This window comes from Mauremys reevesii, linkage group 2, assembly GCF_016161935.1.
Source record: "Mauremys reevesii isolate NIE-2019 linkage group 2, ASM1616193v1, whole genome shotgun sequence".
Lineage (NCBI taxonomy): Eukaryota > Metazoa > Chordata > Testudines > Geoemydidae > Mauremys > Mauremys reevesii.
In genome coordinates this window covers 101,445,202-101,468,605 of record NC_052624.1, presented here as the reverse complement: position 1 = coordinate 101,468,605, position 23,404 = coordinate 101,445,202, and the positions used below count along the sequence as shown (strand labels likewise).

General features: G+C 42.0%; 1 protein-coding gene across 10 annotated transcripts in view; it reads left to right on the top strand.

Annotated features, from left to right (window-relative positions):
* TNS3 (tensin 3) overlaps positions 1 to 23,154 on the top strand; it is a 350,809-nt gene extending 327,655 nt beyond the window's left edge. For all 10 annotated transcript variants that reach the window (XM_039523944.1, XM_039523943.1, XM_039523948.1 and 7 more), the window contains 8 exons: positions 1,709 to 1,840; positions 4,639 to 4,734; positions 8,447 to 8,524; positions 10,282 to 10,359; positions 15,984 to 16,152; positions 17,744 to 17,812; positions 17,933 to 17,959; positions 19,290 to 23,154. In XM_039523944.1, the coding sequence (XP_039379878.1) occupies positions 1,709 to 1,840; positions 4,639 to 4,734; positions 8,447 to 8,524; positions 10,282 to 10,359; positions 15,984 to 16,152; positions 17,744 to 17,812; positions 17,933 to 17,959; positions 19,290 to 19,434 (794 nt within the window). In that variant the 3' untranslated portion in view covers positions 19,435 to 23,154. The remainder of the gene's footprint in view (positions 1 to 1,708; positions 1,841 to 4,638; positions 4,735 to 8,446; positions 8,525 to 10,281; positions 10,360 to 15,983; positions 16,153 to 17,743; positions 17,813 to 17,932; positions 17,960 to 19,289) is intronic.
* The last annotated feature ends 250 nt before the right edge of the window (positions 23,155 to 23,404 follow it).

Sequence of the window (23,404 nt, the reverse complement as noted above, 5' to 3'; positions counted from 1 at the left end):
TTCTGAGACTGTGAGGTTGTCTGCAGCTTCTTACAGTGCAGCTAAAAGCACAAGCACAGGGGAAAAGAAGATAGTAAAAAACTGAAGATTTATACTTCTTGGGTTTAGGATTTACTAGTCCAGGACCCATTAGTGAATTGAATGTTCAAAGGATGACTCTTGACTTGTTGAGCCCAAAGAGGAAAGGAATAAAACTAACAGGCTGCTGCTTGCACAAGTTAAAAATATGTTTCCCAGCAGTTTAATATTCACATTTGTCCATCCAATATAATCTCTGTTCCCCTTTTAAAAAATACCAACATTATGGGAGGTGTGGGTGTTTTTTTTTCCTTTGCCAGAGGGAGGAATCCTATGACAGATGGAAAAGGTGATCTAGTATGTAGTTAGAAGGATTAGGCAAACACTCTCTTGAATTGCAGTTTTGCATATTCACCACATTAGCCTCAACACATATTAGTGCAGTAATCTATTCGTTTTCTCTCCTCCCCACCCACCTCCATGTTTACATCTTTTTATAGATGAGAAGTACAGTAACTCCTCACTTAACATTATGTTCCTGAAAAATGTGACTTTATGTTCCTGGTTATGTTCCTGAAAAATGTGACTTTAAGCGAAACGATGTTAAGCGAATCCAATTTCCCCATAAGAAATAATATAAATAGGGGAGGTTAGGTTCCAGGGAATTGTTTTTGTTTTTTGCCAGACAAAAGGCATTATATACATTTTAAACAAGCAATTTTATACAGGTATTAAACAGGCTGGCAGCCCCCCATCAGCTCCCCTATGTCCCCTCCCATCCCCCATGCCTCCTGCCCGCCAGCGGACCCTGCAGATCAACACCTTCCTCCACCCTCCACTTGGCTGTCTTGTTGGTGGATGATGACAAATGTGTGCTTGTTGTTGGGGCTGTGTAGAAGAGAAAGCAGCGTTTCCATACTCCCAGTTACGCTTTTTAACAAGCAAACAAAATAGCTTCAGGAATCAACTTTTCCTCTTTGCCTAAAAGCACATGCATGCTGGGATAGAGTGTTGGAGAAGGAAAGTGCTGGCTCTTCTCTGATTACCGGAAATTGTGAACATGTTAGTGCATGTTCAGTCCAGGTACAGTGTTGGCCAATTTGCCAGCCGCTGTTTGCTGAGTTGTCTCCGAATTGGTCTCTCAAAGGCAGAAAGAGAAGATGGTTCTGTCTCTTAAAGGATGTTTTCCTATAAAGCCTTTACCGTTTTTGCAAATAGTATTAATAGTAAGATACTCCTATATCAAGGTTTGAAATCAGTGTTGCCAGCCTGAAAGTGTGCCCCACCCCAAAAAAGAGATCTGTGGTTTTGATTCTGCCTGGTCTCTACTACATAATATTTGGCTGTTTCACATGTATATTATGGGGATTAGTTAATTTATGTGTGTACAGTGCTTTGAACATGTAAAACACTGTGGGTGAGATTGTGAGCCCTTTAGGCTACACATGTAGTAAGGTACTATTCAGTATGAGCAAGGGGTTCACAATCTGGTGCTATCTGCGCATTTTATAGATACCAAAATCATATCCAGAGTTAAGATCCAAGGTTTTGATTCTGTTCCAAGGCAGTGGGGAGGGAGACAAAAGAACCTGGCATTCTTTATTAGTGCTTTAAATGAGGATTTGGAACAGTACCTTTATGTTTATTACTTGAACTGAAACACTTTTCTCAATCTCTGAATCCTTTGCAGCCATTGCCGTTCTGAAGGACAAGGAACCAGGGTCATTCATTGTTCGAGACAGCCATTCTTTCAGGGGAGCCTATGGCCTGGCAATGAAAGTTGCTACACCTCCTCCTTCAGTGCTGCAGTTAAACAAGAAAGGTACTGTATGACTCCCATCTTTACTTTGTCGCATAGAGTATGCAAGACCTAACTACTATATAGAATTCAGAGAAATCCCCTCGTCTCCATAATTAAAATGTCAAGAGGTGCAATTCTGAGTCGATCAAATCGGAAGTCTCAATTTGGATTCCTTGCAGTGTGAATAAGAATCTCTCCCAGTGGGATTGTGGAACATGTTTGTGTCGTGCTTGGTAGTTTCATGCACAGGTTGGTAATTATATACACAGCTTGGATGTGCATGTACTGTACAGTGTTGTCGGAACAGGAATCCAGCACCAACTCACTATCTGAGCCTCCTCGGTTATTAGAAATCTGGTTTTGATCTAAGGCTCAGTGTGATGCCAAATACCACCATGCACAACTTTTGCCTTGATGGAAGATGGAACTTTTTTGGCCTGGGAATTTGTTTTGAGACAACAGTACATCAGAAATAAATCTGAGAAAAATTAGCGTAGCTAAACAAGAAGCAGTGTGGCAGATGTGTTCCCTCAGGCTCCTGTGCTGTAACATATAACTTATATCTGTCAGTCCTGAAGGGGAAAATGAAAAGAGCATATGGAATGCATCAGGCAGTGTATGGAAACTCAGGAGGCAGTCTAAGACAGTGTTCTTGGCTCTGATCATGCCTACTGACCTCCTTGCTGCTACTCTTCTATTTCAGAACCCTTTGTATCTATTGGTAAATGTTGCCCAGTGAGGTAAAGAACTGCAGGAAATTAGATTGACTGAAAAACAGCAGCTGTTAATGTCTGTTTGGAGCGTTTCTGTCCTTTGTTCCTTCTTCCAGTTATTTCAAGTGCACTTTTGGTCTGGCGCTTGGATTTCATTATTCTAGATTTAAAAGGAGCATAGGAACATAGGAATTGCCTCACTGGATCAGACCGAAGGCCTGTATAGTTCAATATCCTGCCTCTGATAATGCCAGTACCAGATGCTTCAGAGCAAGATATAAGAACCCTGGAGTGGAATAGACAGATGTGGGATAATGTTTTTCCCACATTCATGCTAATCTTTAATAATTAGAGATTGGAACATATCCTGAAATATGAGGTTTAATATACCTTCCAAAATTTTATCATTAATATAACTCTGATAAACATATTTTAAAAATCCTTTTTTTTTTTAATCTTTCTAAGTTCATGGCCTCAACAGCTTCCTATGGCAATGAGTCTAATTACATGATGGGTAAAATTTATTTCCTTTTATAAGTTTTGGATTTGCCACATTTTAATTTAATTCAAAGTCGCCTTCTTCTTGTGTTTGAGTCAGGAAGAACAGTAGTTCTTGATCTACCTTCTTGATAGTCTTCAGTATTTTATTCACTTCCATAACATCACCACTTATTCATCTTGTTGCTAAAAGAAACAATCCCAATCTTTTCAGTTTCTCTTCCTAGTAATTTTTCCAGGCCTTTGATCATTCTTGTTACCCTTCTCTGACCCCCTCTAATTCTATAGTATCTGTGAGATGGGGTAATCAGGACTGCACATAGCATTCCAGATGGAGCCACACCATTGATTTATATAGCAACATTATAACATTCTCCGTATTATTCTCTATTCCATTAATTATGTATCCTAATATCTTGTTTGCTTTGGTGACCCCACTGAGCTGCGCACTGAGTAGTGGTCTCCATTGTCTACAATGACACCTAAATCCCTTTCTTGAGTTGATACAGTTACTTTAGAACCCTGTAAGCCATATGGAGTTTCCCTCCAATTTACACTTTCTATTTATTGACATTGAACTCCATTTCCCATCATGTTCCCTGTTCACCTAGCTTGTTTAGTTCCTCAAAGTCCTCTCCAATCCTGACTAACCTAAATAACCTTGTGTCGTCTGAAACCTCACTACTGCTCCTCCCTTCCTAGATCTTTAATAAATATGTGAAACAATACAAGACTTAGTACAGAACCTTGAGGCACCCTCTGCTGTTAACCTTTTGCCTTGAGGAAAATTTACCATTTATTCCTCTTTGTTTTCTGTCACCTCACAGCAGCTTAACAACCACATTAGTCTTGTCTGTGCTAGACAGTGAAGCTCCACTGGTGATTGCAAAACTGAGAACTCTAGTGAAAGCTGGCTGTGGGTATTTTAACCACCATGTTGTCTAACTTGAGCCTGAGAAGGCCTACATGATACGGTAGTTCAAGTACCGGTGGCCACTGGCAACTTGTCTACCCTAGCTAAGTTGCTAACACTGGTTGAGCTGCACCAATGGTAGCAATAGTGGGAAACTTTAAAAAGCCTGTTGTAGACAGAACCAGTGGGTCTGTCTCCTGGATTAACATAAACTGGAGTTGCCAGCTCTTGTCATTAGTGAATACATCAGAATTTCTGACCTTGTTTCTTCCATATTTCCTTTTCATAGCTGCTATTGATTTTTTTGTCTTGACTTGATTTCCAGACCCACCTATTTCTTCCCTTACTTTCAGGAGAAAAAGAAACAACCAGCTGTTTTTTTTTGACCTAGTGGTTCCTATAAAATGTTGGGACACATCCTGGATGTTTTGGACACTGGTACCCATCTAGGTGTCAACTAGAGGCAGAGTTGTTACAGGCCGGAAGTGATTATCTGTAGATAACGTGCTATACGGTGCCTGTTTCATTGTGGATGGTGATACAGCAGTAGAATAGCAAGTGCACTGTCTGAATGCTGTGTATTGAGCATTCACTTGTTCTAAGGAAGGCAGCTATCATAAACACCTTTTAATTTGTGACCCCCCCATCTCTTATTCATTGGCTTACTTCATGTGTTTGTTTTCCTTTTTCCACAGCTGGGGATTTGTCAAATGAGCTTGTCAGGCATTTTCTGATTGAATGCACCCATAAAGGAGTGCGATTGAAAGGATGTCCAAACGAGCCATATTTTGGTAAGTGCTGTACATCAACAGGACATGAAAAATGAGGATATTTTGCATACAGCCAGACTGCTTCATAGCATAGAATGGAATGGAATATGAGAGGAAATGTCACGCAAAGATTGTGAGATGGTTTCTGCAGGAACCTATTCTAGTATTGTCATGATAAGGGCCTTCTATATCAATCTATATGACCACATAGAAAAAAAGCACATTGTAGTAGAGGACATTCCAACTAGAGCAGAGGTGGGCAAACTATGGCCTGTGGGCCACATCCAGCCTGCAGGACCCTCCTGCCCAGCCCCTGAGCTCCTAGCCCGGGAGGCTAGCCCCCGGCCCCATCCCTGCTGTTCCCGCTCCCCGCAGCCTCAGCTCACTGCGCCGCTGGTGCGATGCTCTGGGCGGCAGGGCTGCAGAGCCATGGCCTGACCCGGTGCTCTGTGCTGCATGGTGGTGGGGCTGGCTCCAGCCGGGCAGCACAGCTGCCTGTCCCGGTGCTCTGGGTGGCGCGGCTGTAGTGCCACTAGCCACTGGTGCTCCAGGCAGTGTGGTAAGGGGGCAGGGAGCAGGGGGGGTTGGATAGAGGGCAGGGGTGTGGATAGGGGTCAGGGCGGTCAGAAGGCACGGAAAAGGGGGGTTGAATGGAGGCAGGAGCCCCGGGGGCTGGCGCAGTCAGGAAGGAGATGGGGAGTTGGATAGGGCGGCTGGGGGCAGTTGGGCAGGGGTTCTGGGGGCGGTCAGGGGACAGAGAGGGGTGGATGGAGCAGAGGTCCCGGGGGGGCCATCAGGGGACTGGTGGGTTTGGATGGGGCAGGAGTCCCCGGGGGTCCGTCAGGGAGTGAGAAGCGGAGGGGGGTGGGAGCCGGCCACGCTTGACTGGGAAGACACAGCCTCCCCTAACCGGCCCTCCATACAATTTCAGAAACTGGATGTGGCTCTCAGGCCAAAAAGTTTGCCCGCCTCTGAACTAGGGCATTGTAATGTGATGGAAGCACATCACTTTTGTTGGACTGTCTTTTAGATGTACTAATTGCAGCTTCTCTTTGAAGTAAAGATGACCCCAAAGCAAAAAAAAAAATTAAAAAAAGGATTTGAACTTTGTCACTGTTTGGGGTGGGAGGTATTTCCAACCTGAGGTTTTAGTTCAGTCCTGCCTCTAACTTGAAGCATTTATCCAAGGTACTTGTATGACCCACTACCATAATATCTGAGCACCTCACAGTCATTTAATTGATTTATCCCCACAACACCCCAGTGAGATAGATAAGTCCTGTCACCTCCAGTTTGAAGATGGGGAACTGAGGCACAGAAAGACTAGTTTCTTTTTGACTTGCAATAGGACTTTGGTCCAATGTTCCCTCTAATTTTTTCCATCCATGTGCGGAATTAATTTTGTTATGTGCACCAATATCGAGGTAATGTGCGCTGTGCGGCACCAGTAGAAACAAAAACCTAGATATAATATATATATTTTTAAAAGTTACCATAGGGATAATTACTCCAGCCAGGATAAGTTAGGCATTTTAGAACTCACTACGCAAAGCATTAAATTTAAGAATAACAGAGAAATCAAATTATTAAATGCATAGACCAGTCAAAAAACTAAAATAACAGCACTCTGAAAGAATAAAATTACAGAGAATATATGTGCATTGCAAGAAGTAACAACAATAACACAAGTATGTGCAGGGCCGGCTTTAGGGTGATTCAGCCGATTCCCCGGAATTGGGCCCCGTGCCCCTAAGAGGGCCCGGCAACGTCCCGAAGGAGCTGCCGCCAAAGTCCCACCACGGTCTTCAGCGGCAGCTCAATCGCTGCGGAGGAGGAGGGTCCCTTCACCGAAATGCCACCGAAGGCCCTGGCAGGCGATTGAGCTGCAGCCGAAGTCCCGGCACTGTCGGTGGCAGCAGCTCAATTGTTGCCGCTGTCTTGGGCGGCATTTCAGCGGAGGGACCTTCCTCTGCGGCAGCGATTGAGCTGCCGCCAAAGACAGCGGCAGGACTTCGGCGTCAGCTCCTTCGAATCGGGCCCCGCGGTGCCTAAAGCCGGCCCTGAGTATGTGTTGGGAGGTGTGTGTGAAAGAGACAGAGTGTGTGTGTGAGTGTGAGAGAGAGAGAGAGAGAGAGAATGTGTGTGTGTGTGTGTGCTGGCTGCTGGGGAAGTGTACGAGAGACCGTGTGTTGTCTCTGTAAGCACAGTGGCACTCACCAGTCTAAAGGCTCGTGAACAGCCGCTAGCAGCTCTGTCTAACTCGTCCCTCCTCCCCTGCTCTGCGGAGATGGGCTACATGGGGGGAGGGGGACACCCTGACATCAACGTCCCCCCACATCCCCCCAGTGCCTCCCCACTCTGCACAGCAAGCAGGAAGGTCCCAGGAGCAGCTGGCCAGAGGCTTCAAGGCAGAGGGCAGGAGCAGCGGGGGGAGGGACACCTCAACACAAGTCACCGGATGTGCGCAGTTCTACTAATCAAGTGTGCAGCACTTGGCTGACTCACAGATTAGAGGGAACACTGCTTGGGTCCTAAATCACTTAAGTACTGATGAAAATTTTACTTTAACTGACTTTCTCGACATCAGTCAGGAAGTCTGTGCTAAGGCAAGGAATTGAACCCAGATTTCCCAAGTCCCTGGCTAAAGACTAGCCACTGGACTATCCGTCTACAGTGCTCCTCTTATTTACTAAATGATGTGGCAGTTTGTGCTAGTGTTTTGCATAGGCTGTGTTGCAGCATCCTTACCTTCATTCAGTATTTCTCCCATCAGAATCTACACTGCAGAAGTGTTATGTGTTAACAAGGAACATCACTATTTAGGATGCACTGGTATCTAAGCACAGTCTGGCACCTATTGACCTGTACTAATGCACCCTGGTATACTTCATTGTAAATTTCTTGGCTTTGATTATGTTGACAGAAACGTATAAGTCTATAATTTTCTCCAGAACTGAAATATGGTTGGGTTATTTGTTAATATTTTTCAGTGTCTGGAATTAAAGGCAACTTCCTTTTGCACTAATAGACTGGCCAATCACTCCTCCAAATATAGAGTGTAAAATGTGCATTGACATTTTAATGGGAACAGAGGGTCCAGATCCCTTAGGTGAAACTGAGAATCTCTGCCTTGCTATATAGTTACAGCAAATGGTGTCTCGGGGCACTAATTAGAAGGAGGCATGATTTAACGTGGGATACCATGCAGATGGCCTCACCTCTGGAGGTGGGAAATTCCTCTGGCTGTTCTTTTTACCAGTAAAACACAAATTGACTTGACTGCCTAGTGGTTAAAGCAGGGGACCAGCAGTTAGGACTCTTGAGTTATTTTCCCACCTTTTCCACTGCCTCATGGTGTGACGTTGGGCAGATTGCTTAGCTTGTCTGTTCTCACCTGCCTCTTATGAGTGTTGAGACTTAATAAGGTAATATTTGTAAAGCACATTATCATTGTCATCTTTCTCTTTAAAGTAAACTAGTATTTAATAAGGGGCGGGGGGGGGGGGGTGGACTGCAGTTCATGTAAAAGGAGTTAGACACAAGAAATGATGAAAAGATGGATTTTTTAAAAATTACCAAAAAAGGTAGTTGTTAAAGTGTCTTAGGAGCCAAGGAGAAAAAATGTTTTAAGGGTTATCTTTAGCCTGTAAACTATTGAAAAGCAAACATACCTCGTAAGCATTCTTTTTGTGCACAAAAAGTAATCTTGCCTGTCTTGTTCTTTTAACCACAGGGAGTTTGACAGCTTTGGTGTATCAACATTCCATTACTCCTCTGGCATTACCCTGCAAACTACTCATCCCAGACAGAGGTATGCTAGTCAAAATACAAAATAAAAGTGATACGCAACCAGAGATCCACTTCAAAATAGCTATATCTGAAGGCAGGTGAACATGTCAAGGTAAAGATCTGAACAAGAATGCATAGGAAAGAATGTCAGACCGTTGTTGCCAAGCAGCTTTTGTCCAAGATGCAGTTCAGAACTGATTAGTACTGTGATGCCTTGGTAATAAACATATATATCTCATGGCGATTAGCACTGCAATCCAATATTTTTAAAAAAATGTATTTTGCAGATTTGACATCACACCCAGGTATAGTTAGATTCAACCAATCTTTACTCAAGCATAGGTAGCAAGAGTTCTCTAAGGGGGAAAAGTTGGATTTTAAAAAAAGCAGATACTTTAGGGTGTAGTTGAGGGAAAGAAACAGCACTTTATGCAAGTCTAAATATTGCAATAAATAAATATTAAAAAGCACATGGATTATCGGAATATAATTCTATTTTGGCTTGTGGTGACTCCATAAACTTCTCTAATACATCAACAAAAAGCTTCTGTGTATTTTTGGCCCATAATTCAGTTGTCTGTTTATTCTCCCCAATAAAGCAAACACCAGATGTATTACTGAACTGTTAAACATTCTTGCGGTTTTCCATTGAACTCTTAAACTTTTCTACTCCTAAAGGCTGTATGTCTGTACTCCAACATAACATTTGAAATATGTAACTCCATGAAATATCTGAATGGAGACACTGAAGCACAATAACATACCATGGAAGAATGTGGATCAGAGATCTGTCTTTAGATATATGGATAGAAAAACCACTGTGATGGGGGCACTCGTGCCACCTTTCCTTATCAAATAAAATTGGAAGTTCCTTTGGTTCTAGCAAAAAGTTCAGGGTTGAAACATCTGTCTTTTTACCCTGCACGAACCTACTGTAGTGAAATGAATGGATCTAGTCTGATACAATCAAGCCTTTTAATGTAAAGATGGAGTTAAAGCATGAACTGTCTGTGGTTTCTTATTCTGGTCCTGATTCATACAGCACTAAACATGTACTTAACTGTAAGCTTGTGAGTAGTCTGAGGGTAAGCAGTGAATCAGGGCCTCTGTTTTTCTTGATCATATTGAAAGAGAAACTATGTCGTACCCACATACAGCCTCAAATATAGGTTCTATACAAACTTTTACAAGACTGAAAAATCAAAATGTGTCTGAGTTGTTTTTTTTTTTTTAATTCTGGCGGAAAGATTCTAAAACAAACCTTCCAGTGCTGTATTTACAGCCTACACATTGCACCATTTGGTGGTGCCATGAGTACTTGCAAATGTAGATTCAGAAGCTGACACAAGAAAAATGAAATTGACTAGATCAATTTTACTGATCAAGTTGCAATGTGTTATGCTAAAGTGATTAGTATAAATGATAGTTCTTTAAGTTAATTTGAAAATTATAAGAGGATTTTTTTGTAACATGAGTGAGGAAATAGGTTAATTACAAAAGCATTTTGACATGATGATGTCTCTTTCAGCAGTAATACATAACTATCTGTGATCAGCATGAAACCACAGGGTTATAAGTGCTCTGCTACTAGCACCCAAAAAAATTGTGCAGCACAGTAATCACACATCATGGATGGTCTTGCGCACCGCAGGATTTTTTAATGTTTCTGGTGAAGAGTCCGATATATGAGGTCATAATTTCAAGACCTCGACTCCTATTTGAGACTGACCTCTCAATCCAAGTCACAATAAAAATGTGTGTGATGGTTCATATTTGCAGATCCCTTGGAGGAGATTGCAGAAACAGCTCCACAGACTGCTGCAAACTCGGCAGCAGAGCTCCTAAAGCAGGGTGCAGGTTAGTACATTTCTCTTCCATTTGATGAAATTACAGTTGTTACCGAATGTACATTACAAGCAGGAGGAAAAAAACAGGAGGCTGAGGATGAAAAAAGGAATTGGGTAAATTAAAATGCCATTGAGAAGTATGTAATGTACCGGATCTGTTCATGTGAGTGAGGGTGCAATGTTGCCCTATAGAGCCTGGCCCACAGAGTGAAGGATGTGCTATTACTGCTAGTGAAGTGATGGAGACCTGTGCTGAAGGACCAGGTTTTAGTCCTGTGTCTGCGTGTGTGTGTGACTGTCTGCAGCACATAGATTTGGAAAATTAGTAGCCAAACCTAAAAATGCTCATTCTTCACTGGAGACAATATGATTCAAAGAAATGAAGTATCTGATTCTTTGGTCCTCCTGTTTTATTGTTAAGGGCCCTTATTCTTCGCTGTGATGCAGCAGCTCCCTGCCACCCTAGCAAAATAAAAGCACCTCTTAGGGTCAGCTTAGGTGACAGAGAGGATTCCTTAGCATGCAGCAGTCCCTGGATGCACAGAGCTGCCATAGTGACTCACTGCACTACCCCACCCTCTCAGCCCCAAGTACAGTGGCCATGCTCTGGGGAAAGGAACCAGATCACTCCTACATCTCAGTGACCCCTGGCTGCTAGAATGGCCTTCAGGCTGCTCTAAGTTGTACCACGGGATCAGATTGGCATCTGGTAGCCCAACAGTTAAGGGAGGCAGTGCTATATTTACCACCACCTCCCTGACCTTCATCAGATGAAGAAGCCACAGACCAAAAGATCTTGACCAAGTGTTTTTTAGTCTTCAGCTGTCAGAGCGCTGTACAGTTGCTCTGATACACTATAGAGCATGTAGCAAAGGGCAGTGCTATTCCAAGCAGCTATGGAGTGAGAGTGTTGTCCTGTGATTATGCAGCTATGTGTTTTGTTTTGACTTTTAAAAGTGAAGTGGCACTTTAAATGATATAATTGAGCAGGAATGTGTGGCTGAGGCAATGGTCAGTCTTGGCTAGGCTATGTTGGAAGCAAGCACGCATTGGCATTTCTGTTTGCCATTACCACTGCAGCGGGTGTGGTGGCCACTAGACTTGGAGCCAAGGAGGAAGAATTTAAGAGGAAAAGTTCTATAAATAGATTCAGCATAATAGGCACACATTTCCTCTTAAGATCTAGCTGGGTTCTCATTATCCAGGACATGTAACCTTCCTAGGGAAAAAGAAATAATAGCTGGGGTTTTTTATTCATCTGGGGACTAGTTGTCAGGCAGCTGCATCTGGGGAATGTCACATCAGAGATAATTTGACTGAATGGAAATTTAATAATCATCTTGGTATACCTAATTTTGAAACAGGGGCTTAGGACTTGAATAGGAAAGTTGGAAGGGACATGACATTTTTGCCCTACCACTTGGAGTGTCTTGTCCCAGAGTTGGTAGCCTGTGACACTTCACATTGACTTTGTTTAGTTCAAACATTTTTCTCTCCTATCACACAAACATTCTCTAGATGGAGTTCAGCATGAAAGCCCAGACTCTAAACAGATATTCAAGCAACCAAGCTTTTATTTAAACAACTATGGTTTGATTAAAGCAAACGCGATCCCCGACTACTGCCCTAACCCAAACCAAACAAAAATACGGGCTTCTAGGTTAACCATTTCTACAGCTAAATGAGAAGAGCGATGCCGTCCGTTATCCCAGTACAAAATCTAAGTGCCAAATCTTTTGCTTCTCAAATAGTTTCGAGGCTTCCATCGTGTGCCTGCTGTATCTCATTATCTCCACATGGGGGGCAGGCCCTGTGGCAGTGCAGATATGAGACTAGGGAACCCCCACAAGTCTGGAGGTCTGGAATCTATAGAAGCCACTTACAGAGATCTCTGGCTTTCCCCATGGGCAGCTCCTTATTCCATTAGCCTCCCAGCCTTCCTCTGTGCTTGGTAGCACTGTCTCCTGCTCGGCATGTTTCCCAATCTACATGCATTTTCCTTCCAAAGTATATTACAACCATTGTGGGAATGTCAATTCCAAATGGCACTGAATGACCATACCAGGAGTAGCATAAGTTACAATAAAGTTCAAGAATGTGCCATACTGAGTAGCTCTCTTCCCAAGCTCAACTAGGTGCGACTCCAAAGTAGCAACTATAGAATATAGCAGGGGTCGGCAACCTTTCAGAAGTGGTGTGCCGAGTCTTCATTTAGTCACTCTAATTTAAGATTTCACGTGCCGGTAATACATTTTAACATTTTTAGAAGGTCTCTTTTTATAAGTCTGTAATATATAACTAAACTATCGTTGTATGTAAAGTAAATAAGGTTTTTAAAATATTTAAGAAGCTTCATTTAAAATTAAATTAAAATGCAGAGCCCCCCGGACCAGCGGCCAGGATCCGGGCAGTGTGAGTGCCACTGAAATCAGCTCACGTGCCGCCTTCGGCACATGTGCCATAGGTTGCCTACCCTTGGAATATAGAGAGGACAACTACATTGTAGGGAGAATGCTATCACATAACCATCTGTTTTTTCAACTTGCTCCCAACGCAGTTTCTATGGGATTACTACCGTTGATTCCCCTTTGTGCCACATATCAGATAAGAGCACATATTATGCACCAAAATTAGGGATTCCTTCCAGTCTGTTCCCACAAAAAGCAGTATTAATTATAAGGATACACCACTATCTTTAATTTTACATTCCTTTTGGTGCTTCCCAAAATGTATAGGAAGTGGATGATATATTATTTATTCTGTCTAGAGAAAGTAAATGAGGACAGACTTTAGAGCAAGGCAGTAAAATCCCATTGGAGAGTTATCCACAGCAAAAAGGTTAGCTGTTTTGTTTAGGAACAAAAGCATATGAGGCTGTTAGCACCAATGGAATGTCTGCTGCAAAAGACAGGGAATCTCTCCATGCGAACATCACAAGTGATTAGAAATGCGACCATGAATCCAGGCTAGTTTCCTGTGAGGAAAAGCTGTTGATTGGTTCAAATCTATAGTTTTGCAAACATTTAGACTAACTATGTGAAAGACAGAGGGTTTGTAACATGGAGTGATATTTAGAATTCTGGAAAGATAAAATTATAGAGAGGAATTCATTAATTAATGTTCCTTCAAACTCTCCCTCCCTCATTTCCCTGAAATTTCTCTTTCAGTGAAATAAATTATAATTAATTCAAACAAAGATGATTGAGGCTAAAGCAGCAATATGGTTTACGATTTTTTTTCATTCGTGATAAGGAAATTTGTTTCTGGCTGTCAGAAGTTGAACCAAGTGGAATTTAAATTCAGATAATTGGCTCACATCACTGTATTTTCTCATCCTTTTCATCTTTTAACTTGGAATGTCCACCTTTGGGCCAAATTCTTCATTAACTTACATCCCAAGTTAAAGTGAGTGGGTTGCAAATATGCAGAAAATTTGCTTGATAGTCCTGCTGGAATCACAAGCTTGTTCAGTCTATATAAAAAGTTTGTAGTTTGAAAGAGCCATGTATTCTCATTGGAAAACATGTAGAAGACTTTGCCTGAATAACAGGGCAGTAGTATGAAAAGAGAAGTTGTTGGATATAATTTATTTTTTTGCTCTCCTAATCATGTAGGTATGGTATGACATTTGACTGTTCAGTAGTGTTTAATCCATACTACTCAACACGTGTTAACTAACTTTAAATTCTAGCATGACGGCTGCATGATGTTTGTGTCAGGACACAAATTTTATTAGTATTTGTGTGAAACCAGCACTGATTGCACTGAAGAGTAGGACTAAACATGCTTTACGGTTCCACAAAGGTTCTTACTTGGTTGTAAGAAATTATTCTGGATTATCTAATCCTTTGTCTCTTAGGTCCCGATTCAGCAAGGTACCTAAGCATGCACCTAACTTTAAGCATGTGTATACAGTAGAATCTCAGAGTTACAAACATCAGAATGGCCATACTGGGTCAGACCAAAGGTCCATCTAGTCCAGTATCCTGTCTTCTGACAGTGGCCAATGCCAGGTGCCCCAAGCAAAGGTAATGAACAGAGCAGGTAATCAGCAAGTGATCCATTCCTGCAGCCTTTCCCAGCTTCTGGCAAACAGAGGCTAGGGACACCATCCCTGCACATCCTGGCTCATAGCCATTGATGGAGCTATCCTCCATAAATTTATCTAGTTATTTTTTGACCTCTGTTATAGTCTTGGCCTTCACAACATCAGAGTTACTGATCAGTCAACCACACACCTGATTTGGGATCAGAAGTACACAATCAGGCAGCCATGGGGAGCGGGTGGGGGGACGCGACAGCAAATACAGTATAGTACTGCATTAAATTTAAACTATTAAAAAAATAAAGGGAAAATTTAAAAAAAGATTTGACAAGATAAGGGAACTCTGTGCTTGTGTCATTTAAATTAAGATGGTTAAAAGCAGCATTTTTCTTCTGCATAATAAAGTTTCAAAGCTGTATTAAGTCAGTGTTCAGTTGTAAACTTCTGAAAGAACAACCATAACATTTTGTTCAGAGTTACGAACATTTCAGAGTTACGAAAAACCTCCATTCTGAGGTGCTCGTAACTCTGAAATTCTACTGTAGTTCTCTTACACAGCATGCTGAATCAGGGCTTGAATGCCCATTACCGTTTTTGTACAAGAGGTCAGGTATCATGTACACTGAGATATTGCTCCGTGAACTGTAGAGCAATTATTGGAAGATGTCAAATTCTATGAACCACTGACCATACGGAAACACTGAAACTAATAGCAATAGGCTTTGAAACACTGTGGGATGGTAGATTAGATTTTTACCTATGGTTTCATAGAATTATAGATATTGCTTTAGAACTCAAGTTGGTTTCTCAATAGTTGGCACACCCTAAGTAGAGCCAGTTTTTTAAATTTTGGATCCAAAAGATATGAAATAATAATTTTTATTTTTCTTAAAGTTGCTTTGAACTGAAATTATAACACATGCAAAAACCCCTTTGAAAGTACAGAGAAGTAGAATTACACAAAATTGTCATTTTTATGTGGAGAGAAGACATTCTTGTTGTTTTGCCAAACAAGTGAATAGTTTCATTTGCGTGCAATTTAAACACTGTTTGAAAGTGTGAACACCTGTGAACTGACCCTGCAAACGTGGATCCTGGAGTTTCCGTGTTAACTGCAGTCACTGAGTTTTAAGGCCAAGGTATTCCGTTCCTCCTCCCTTAGCTGAATGGTTGCTGTGATCATTCCCAGGAGTGCCATCTCTCAATGCTGTGATTTGTGTTTTATCAATTTGTATTCATGATTTGGATTTCAGAAGTACCTAAAGGCTCCAATGAGGGATCATTGGGCTAGATACTCTAAATTAAGCAAATTGTCTCTAAATGTAAGCAAAAAGATTGAGAGCGTCTGCCCCCCAAAATTTACAATCTTGTGTTAAGGCACAACCATGGGACAAGACAAACAGAAGGGGAAGATGACAATGGGACACTGGAACAAGAACATTTTATTAGTTAGTAATTGTTCTTCACCACCAGCCTGATTGTTGGCAAAGGTGGAAAATTGTGAAGTTCATTACACAAAAAGAATCAAACAAGACTCAACTAAGCAAAACCAAACCTAGCTCTTGAATCCTATCCTCTGTTCTTTACAGCATGCAATGTTTGGTATCTGAACTCTGTGGAAATGGAGTCCCTCACAGGCTATCAGGCAGTGCAGAAAGCCCTGAGCGTAACACTGATGCAAGATCCGCCTCCCATCTCTACTGTTGTCCATTTCAAGGTGTCTGCTCAGGGGATCACACTGACAGATAATCAAAGAAAGTAAGTGAAGTGGGGTATTGATCTCCGGCCAGACACTGCTGTTAGGGCGACCAGACAGCAAGTGTGAAAAATCAGGACGGGGGTGGGGGGTAGTAGGTGCCAATATAAGACAAAGCCCTAGATATTGTGACTATCCATGTAAAATTGGGACTTGTGGTCACCCTAACTGCTGTACACTAATAAAACTGCTGTGGAATTGTTCTTCCTAATCCCTTTCCACATTCTCCATATGGCTCATATAGTAATAACACAGTTTCTTTGATCTAAATAAGTAGAGTCCAGTCCCACATCAGATTGGGCTCGATGTGATACTGAGCTATTAACACTTCATCCAAACGGCACTTCTACATCCTGATGTTCTGTAGGTTGAATTTAATGATCTCATATAACATTTTCTAACAGAATACAGGGTAATTCCAATGCCCCGTCCAGCACTCCCCACCCATCCTGCTCACTGAAACAGACTGTAATGTCCAATGTACACTGTTGCAGAGCAGTGTTGGCTTAATTGGACACTGCACCATCGGTACTCAAGACATTGCTTTGGTGTGCTTAGTGCATGGAAACTGTTGTATTAAAAATTATGTTCACTTGCTGAATACTACTAGGGTAGCTGCACAGTCTTTGAATTTTTCCAAATATTTGAAAACTGCTCAATAAGGGGGGAAAGATAGTTTAAAATTACAGGCCAAACTTGGACGCCCTGATTTCAATGGAGCTGCAGTCATTTGTACTAGGTCTGAATTTGGAAAGCCAAACCATAAGCCACAATTTTCAAATGTGAGTTGATAACTTTAGATACCTAACATAGCCTGATTTTCAGGGGTGCTGTGTTCTCGCATTTCCTGTTCAAGTCACCTCTGTTTAGGTATCCAATTTCAGACACACAGGTTTGAGAATTCTGGCACCAAGTCGAACACTGGAAGGGAGTTTTCTGGCCTGTCTCTCATGGGCCATTATCTTTATATTATCAGTCTAAGCTATTGGGAAAACAAGCATGGGTTTATTCTTTTCGTGTGGTGGGATGCTTCCTCGTCTCTTAACCTGTTGCTCTGGCAGAAGATTGATTTCTGCTAATATGTAGAAGCCAAAAAGGAAAGAATAAGCTACTAAACTTAAAAATATGTGGTTATTAAGTTCCATCCTTATGTTACTGATCCTTTCATTACTGAGACATTTAAATGAGCCAGTGGTTGAACAGTGGTATGCTTTATAAATAGAACCATAACCATGAGTCTTATTTCTGCACTGAGGGTTCAATCTTCCAAGCTGCTGAGTGCTTCCTGAAAGGTACTGCTACCTTCAACAGCTGTACCATACATGTTGAAGGCACTCAACAGCACTGAGTACCTGGAAGGATTAACGCTTAAGATTGACTCTTGTGTAACATATGCGGACATATTTTCCAAAGCCCTCAACACCCAGCAACTCCTATTGTGACAGAGTCCTGGGTGCTGAACACTTTTGAAAATCTGGCTACTTATTTTGATATCTAAATGGGAGCTGAGATTTTGGCAATCTGGCCCAGGGAGTTTAGTCTATTCCTTGAGTCATAAAGTTGCTTAAAATTTCTTTTATTCTCTTCTGTCAGACTCTTTTTCCGAAGACATTATCCAGTGAACACTGTTATCTTCTGTGCTTTGGATCCACAGGACAGAAAGTAAGGACGATGAATACTGTTTCTAATAGATGTTGTTGATGATGATGACCTATAACAAACTAATGCTTTTTTTCCTTTTTATTTCTCACCTCTTGTTACTCCCCTCCTTTATGCAACAAGATGGATGAAAGAGGGACCTTCTGCAAAGTAAGTTGATAGTGGTCCTAGTCTGTGTATTTACGTGGTTATATTGAATCTCAACTAAAGAATGGCTTCTTAGCCTAGGAAACTACTTCAGACTTGAAGATGTGCTTCAAGTTTTCTCTGAAGTTTCCAGATCCTATTTTAATCCTTAACCAAATGTATTTAAAGTGTTGAACTATTGGAGACCTAGAGAATAAAACACAGTAAGGTGGAAATAATATACCCTGTGTTGGATAGGGTATTGTGTTGAGGGAGAGTAGCTCCAAAAGTTTCTTGATTCCTACTTTGAATAGTTTAGTGAATTTTAAGTTAAAAATAATTGCTATAGCAATGGTTTCCAAACTTGTTCTGCCGCTTGTGCAGGGAAAGCCCCTGGTGGGCCGGGCTGGTTTGTTTACCTACCGCGTCCGCAGATTCGGCCGATCGCGGCTCCCAGTGGCTGCAGTTCGCTGCTCCAAGCCAATGGGAGCTGCTCAAAGCAGCGCGGACTGAGGGAGCTTCTGGGGGAGGTGCCTGAAGCAACAGCAACACACGCTCCTGCGCTTCTCTTCCTTCATGTTCGTTCCGCTTCCCAGAGCAGCACGGGGGCAGGCGGGCAGGCAGGGAGCCTGCCCTGCCCCCTGTGCGTGCCGGGCCAGAGCCCACCCCCCCCCAGCCCCTCCTGCACCCCAACCCACTGTCCTGAGCCCCCTGCTGCACCCTGCACCCCAACCCCCTTCCCTGAGCTGCCTGCCGCACCCTGACCCCCTGCCCTGAACCCCCTGCTGCACCCCACACCCCTCCTGCACCCCAACCCCCTTCCCTGCACCTGACCCCCTGCCCTGAACCCACTGCCACACCCTGCACCCCTCCTGCACCCCAACCCACTGCCCTGAGCCCCCTGCCACACCCCTCCTGCACCCCAACCCCCTGCGCTGACCCCCTGCCGCTCCCCTCATCCCTCCTGCATCCCACACCCCAGCTCCCTGCCCTGAGCCCCTGACACACCCCACACCCCTCCTGCACCCCCTGGAAGGAGTGGGAAGAGGCGGGGCAGGGGCGGGGCCTCATGGAAGGGGTGGAGTGGGGGCGGGGCCGAGGGCGGCAGAGGGGAGGTGTCAGTAATGCGGCCCTCGGGCCAATGTAGTAGTCCTCATGTGGCCCTCGTGGTCATTTGAGTGTGAGACCCCTGCTCTAAACTGGTATGACAAAAGTAGTTGCATTTACTGAAACCCTGCAGCAAAGTACTTTCTTTTTCAAAAAAATAATGTTTGGTGGAGGAAAGTAAACCTTTTGCTTTTTGAAATAAGATGCCATCTGTTCTGTAACATGTTTTTGTTTTTGCCTCCTGCAGAGTGTTTGGATTTGTTGCAAGGAAGCAAGGCAGCGCCACAGATAACGTGTGCCACCTGTTTGCAGAGCATGATCCAGAGCAACCTGCCAGTGCCATTGTGAACTTTGTATCAAAGGTCATGATTGGTTCCCAAAAGAAAATCTGAATCCTTCCTAGCCTTTGGTTCAGAGCTCTTCACTGACTTGAGGGAAAGCAGCGTGGGAGAAAAAGCATTCTTGGGAGTTTGCAGCTACATTATCCAAACCTAACCGTTCCCAAGAAGGAAAGCAGAGGATGTTCCATCTGCATAACGTTACAAAGAGTGTGATCCTTTCTTTGAAGATGCCTCTGACCTATCAAAGCATTGTGTTTTTACATCAAAGGGCAAATTGTGAGTGAATGCAGATGGATGCCATCAAAACCTGCATAATCCATATCTGAATTAAACAGAGAAGACAGGCTTTATAGTGCAGGGTTTTAATTATATTTTCACGCACCATTTTCCATCTTGTATCAGAAAAGGAAGAATTTGCCAACTCATTAGATCATGCCTTTTTTTTTTTTTTCTGTAGGAAAATTTATTAGAACCACATGCATTCTCTTACTTAGACACTTGCCACAGTTGCATCAGTGGTAGCTATAGCCCTGGCAAACCGATGCTCTTAAGAGAGTGGTGGTTTGTGAAGGACCATTTGCTCTTCCCTTCATCTTTATATGATAATGGTGGGAGTTGACTGAGAAGGGGGAAGATGTATGTTAGGGAAGGTTAGTGCAGGTTGATTTCTTTTAAGAAGGGTGCAGAGACATGGATTTTTCAGGGAGATTACTCCATGTTTAGTATAAAGAAGGCTGAGTTTATTTCGCTTGTATAATTTTAAATGGGAGAGGGATAACTAAAATGAGTCGTGTGGAGAAAGATTGATGTATTCTGTTAATGGTGTTTTTGTTATTATTTTTATATGAAGAGTTAAGCAGGAAAGATGCTGTATTTTAATAATCACAGGATAAAAATGAGGGAAAAGCAAAGAAGAAAATGATTTTATATAATTTATATTTTTGCCTCTGCCAAATTATTTATAGTAGATATCAAATCTTGATATATTATATGAGTGTTCTTATAGTAAAGCCATTTATGATCTTTGCCTTCTTAGTTTTATTTTGCATAAGTATAGTATGTCGCATGTGCCTTTCTATAGAATAGAGTTTCGTATTTAGGCTCTTGTTTTACAGTATTAAACCACTTCCCAGCTCATGTGTCTCTGAAATAATGCTTTGACTATGAAATCGGTCCTCCCGCCTCAAAGTTTCTTACATACATAGGTTCTTTTCGACAGTTTTTTTTTTAATGAAAGGTGGGGTTTTGTTTTTTGTTATTCAATTTGTATGAATTGGTGTTACATTTTATAGGTGAATTTTTAAAATCATTTCTTGAGTCAAGAAATCCAAAAGGGAAAACAATATTTTTTGTTACTCTTACCCATGTCCAAGACAATCTGTCACACGTGTCCTTCATATGACCAAGTAAGCCAACATAGTGGCATCTGTATTTTATAAAACTAAATGTTATTCTGTAGTTAGTTTTATAACATAAATATACAGACACCTCTACCCCGATATAACACTGTCCTCAGGAGCCAAAAAATCTTACTGTGTTATAGGTGAAACCATGTTATATGGAATTTTCCTTGATACGCTGGAGTGCGCAGCGCCCCCCACCCCCCGAGCACGCGTTATATCCAAATTCGTGTTATATCGGGCCGCGTTATATCGGGGTAGAGGTGTACTGTATAGTAGGGTAGGTGACTTGTAGTAATTTTCTGTGAGAGCGGAGGGCCCATTTGAAGTCTATTGCAAAATTCCCATTCACCCAAAGGGAACAGGATCAGGCCCAGAAACAGGAATTGGAAGTTACAGACAACTGAAATTCCCAATTGTTTGACATGACAAACATTTCTGTTCCTTCGGTTTGAGGGCTAAATCTACACATCAGTGATCTGATGTATAAAATGGTGCAGTGTTCTGTGCACACAGTCACAAGACACAGTGGGCTGAGTGGTAACTATCCCCATTTTGAGACTTAAATTGCTTCAGTCTCTTTTTACCAGACGATAGTTAGGCGGGATAGGAAAAATTATAGAGTTGGCTTAAATAACAAATTCCCACCTATCCTGATCCAAAACCCATTTGTGTGTGTTTCTGTAGTTAGTTTTATAACATAAATATACATACACCTCTACCCCGATATAACACTGTCCTCAGGAGCCAAAAAATCTTACCGCGTTATAGGTGAAACCGTGTTATATGGAATTTTCCTTGATACGCAGGAGTGCGCAGCCCCCCCCCCCCCCCCCCCACACACACAGGTTGTTCTAACTTTTATTAACAGCCTCCTTTTTTTAGAATTAGAAGAACCACAGGCACCTTATGCAGGGGCCAAGGACAAAATTTGATACCAAATAATTTGTATAACCATGAATTCAGTGTAAATAATTGTATACTTTTGTATGGGGGCTTTGGGCAAAATTACAAGTGGCTTACATTAGTAACAGTGAGAATTGTATGTATATAGAAAGGTTAGGCAGTTCAAAGTAAAGCTACCATTGAAGCAACAATGGCAAGTGCCTCTGATTTGTACCAAATACTTTCATTCTTCCATCAAACAGGTTGATTAATCAAACAATGTTTTCATACCATCTAAAAAGAATTCAGTGAGATTGTTTATTTGGTAACCTTGATTTCTTTCAAAAACATTGTGACCAGTGGCCCAAGTAGGAATTCTGGTGGGTTCCATTACAATAAACAAATTGGTCTCTGTTGGTCTCTTTTGGTTTCATTTCCATATCCTCAGGAACCAGAAGGCTAATAGATCCATTACTCGATTTTGAAACCTAGCTGGCCAGCTGGAACTTACTGAATATTCTCAACTGAAATTTCTCCTACGTTCCAGCTGGAGGTTCTTCATTGGGGACATGAGTGGAGTCACACCCGCACTCAGTCTAACCCATTGTGTGAATTATGGCTCTCAGATTCTGTGTGAGATAAATTAAGTTTCACTGTGTCTCCATAAAAGCTGGTGTCAACCGCTGCGCAGTCTTTGGCCCCAGTCTGCTGAGGATGGAAAGTTTGATTTCCAGTAAACAGGCTTTGCAATTGTGGGCCTTATTCTGCATTCCTTGTGAATTCTGAATGCCTATTGAATTTGGTGGGCTTTTAGGAGCACTAGGAATTCAGATCTGGGCTCTTCAAGGTGCTTACCTGGGAACTTAGGTTGTGCTGAGTAATGGGAAGGAGGAAATTGCCATAGTTACTAAGAGACCCTTTCTAATGTGTGTTCCTTTTTATGGTATATTATCACATGCTTTGTTTTCATATGGAATATATTTAAAAACACAAAGCAAAATAGTACAGTAAATATAATTGTGTAGTATATACATAAACACATTCATAAAACTTTGGTTCATGGTGAATACATGACTAAATAGTATAGCACTTTCCTTCTAAGGATTTTGATAGATGTGTATATGCAGTCTCATAAGTAATGCCAGCAAGTTGCCACATGTATTTAGCCACGCTCCTATTAACCTGCTTGTTAAATGTGCTACTATAATCTTACAGTGTTAAACTACAAAAATGCCGAAAGCCATGTTTTTAAAGGCTTTTAATTAAATGGTTCCCATGTATCCAACAGTATCATTAAAATTTTAATGTTTCCTTCTCTGCCTTACCTATTAGTGAACTACTCCATGAACATTCTTGAAACTGTAAAAAACAAAAAGTATCCAGTATGTAAATGAATGTTCTATAAATTCTTTGTATAGTCATTTTCTCTGCTCTTTAAATATCACCTCTATTCAGATTATAATAAAATTATAAATTTGAAATCTCACAGCACGGTGTGAAAATGGTCCATTTTGAAGTGATTGAATAACCTTCCTTGGATGATACGCTTCATGCTATTCACTCTGACTAGGGGCATTTTGAGCCAAGGTTTAGTGTCCTCTGTCACAATAAGCCCCAATCAAGGCTGTCACTATGACATAGGACCTGTGCCAAAGAGAATTGTAGCCTAATTGAGACTATCGTTCACCCACCTAACACAGTGGAATAGGATTTTCAAACCATTCAGTGCTGGCCCA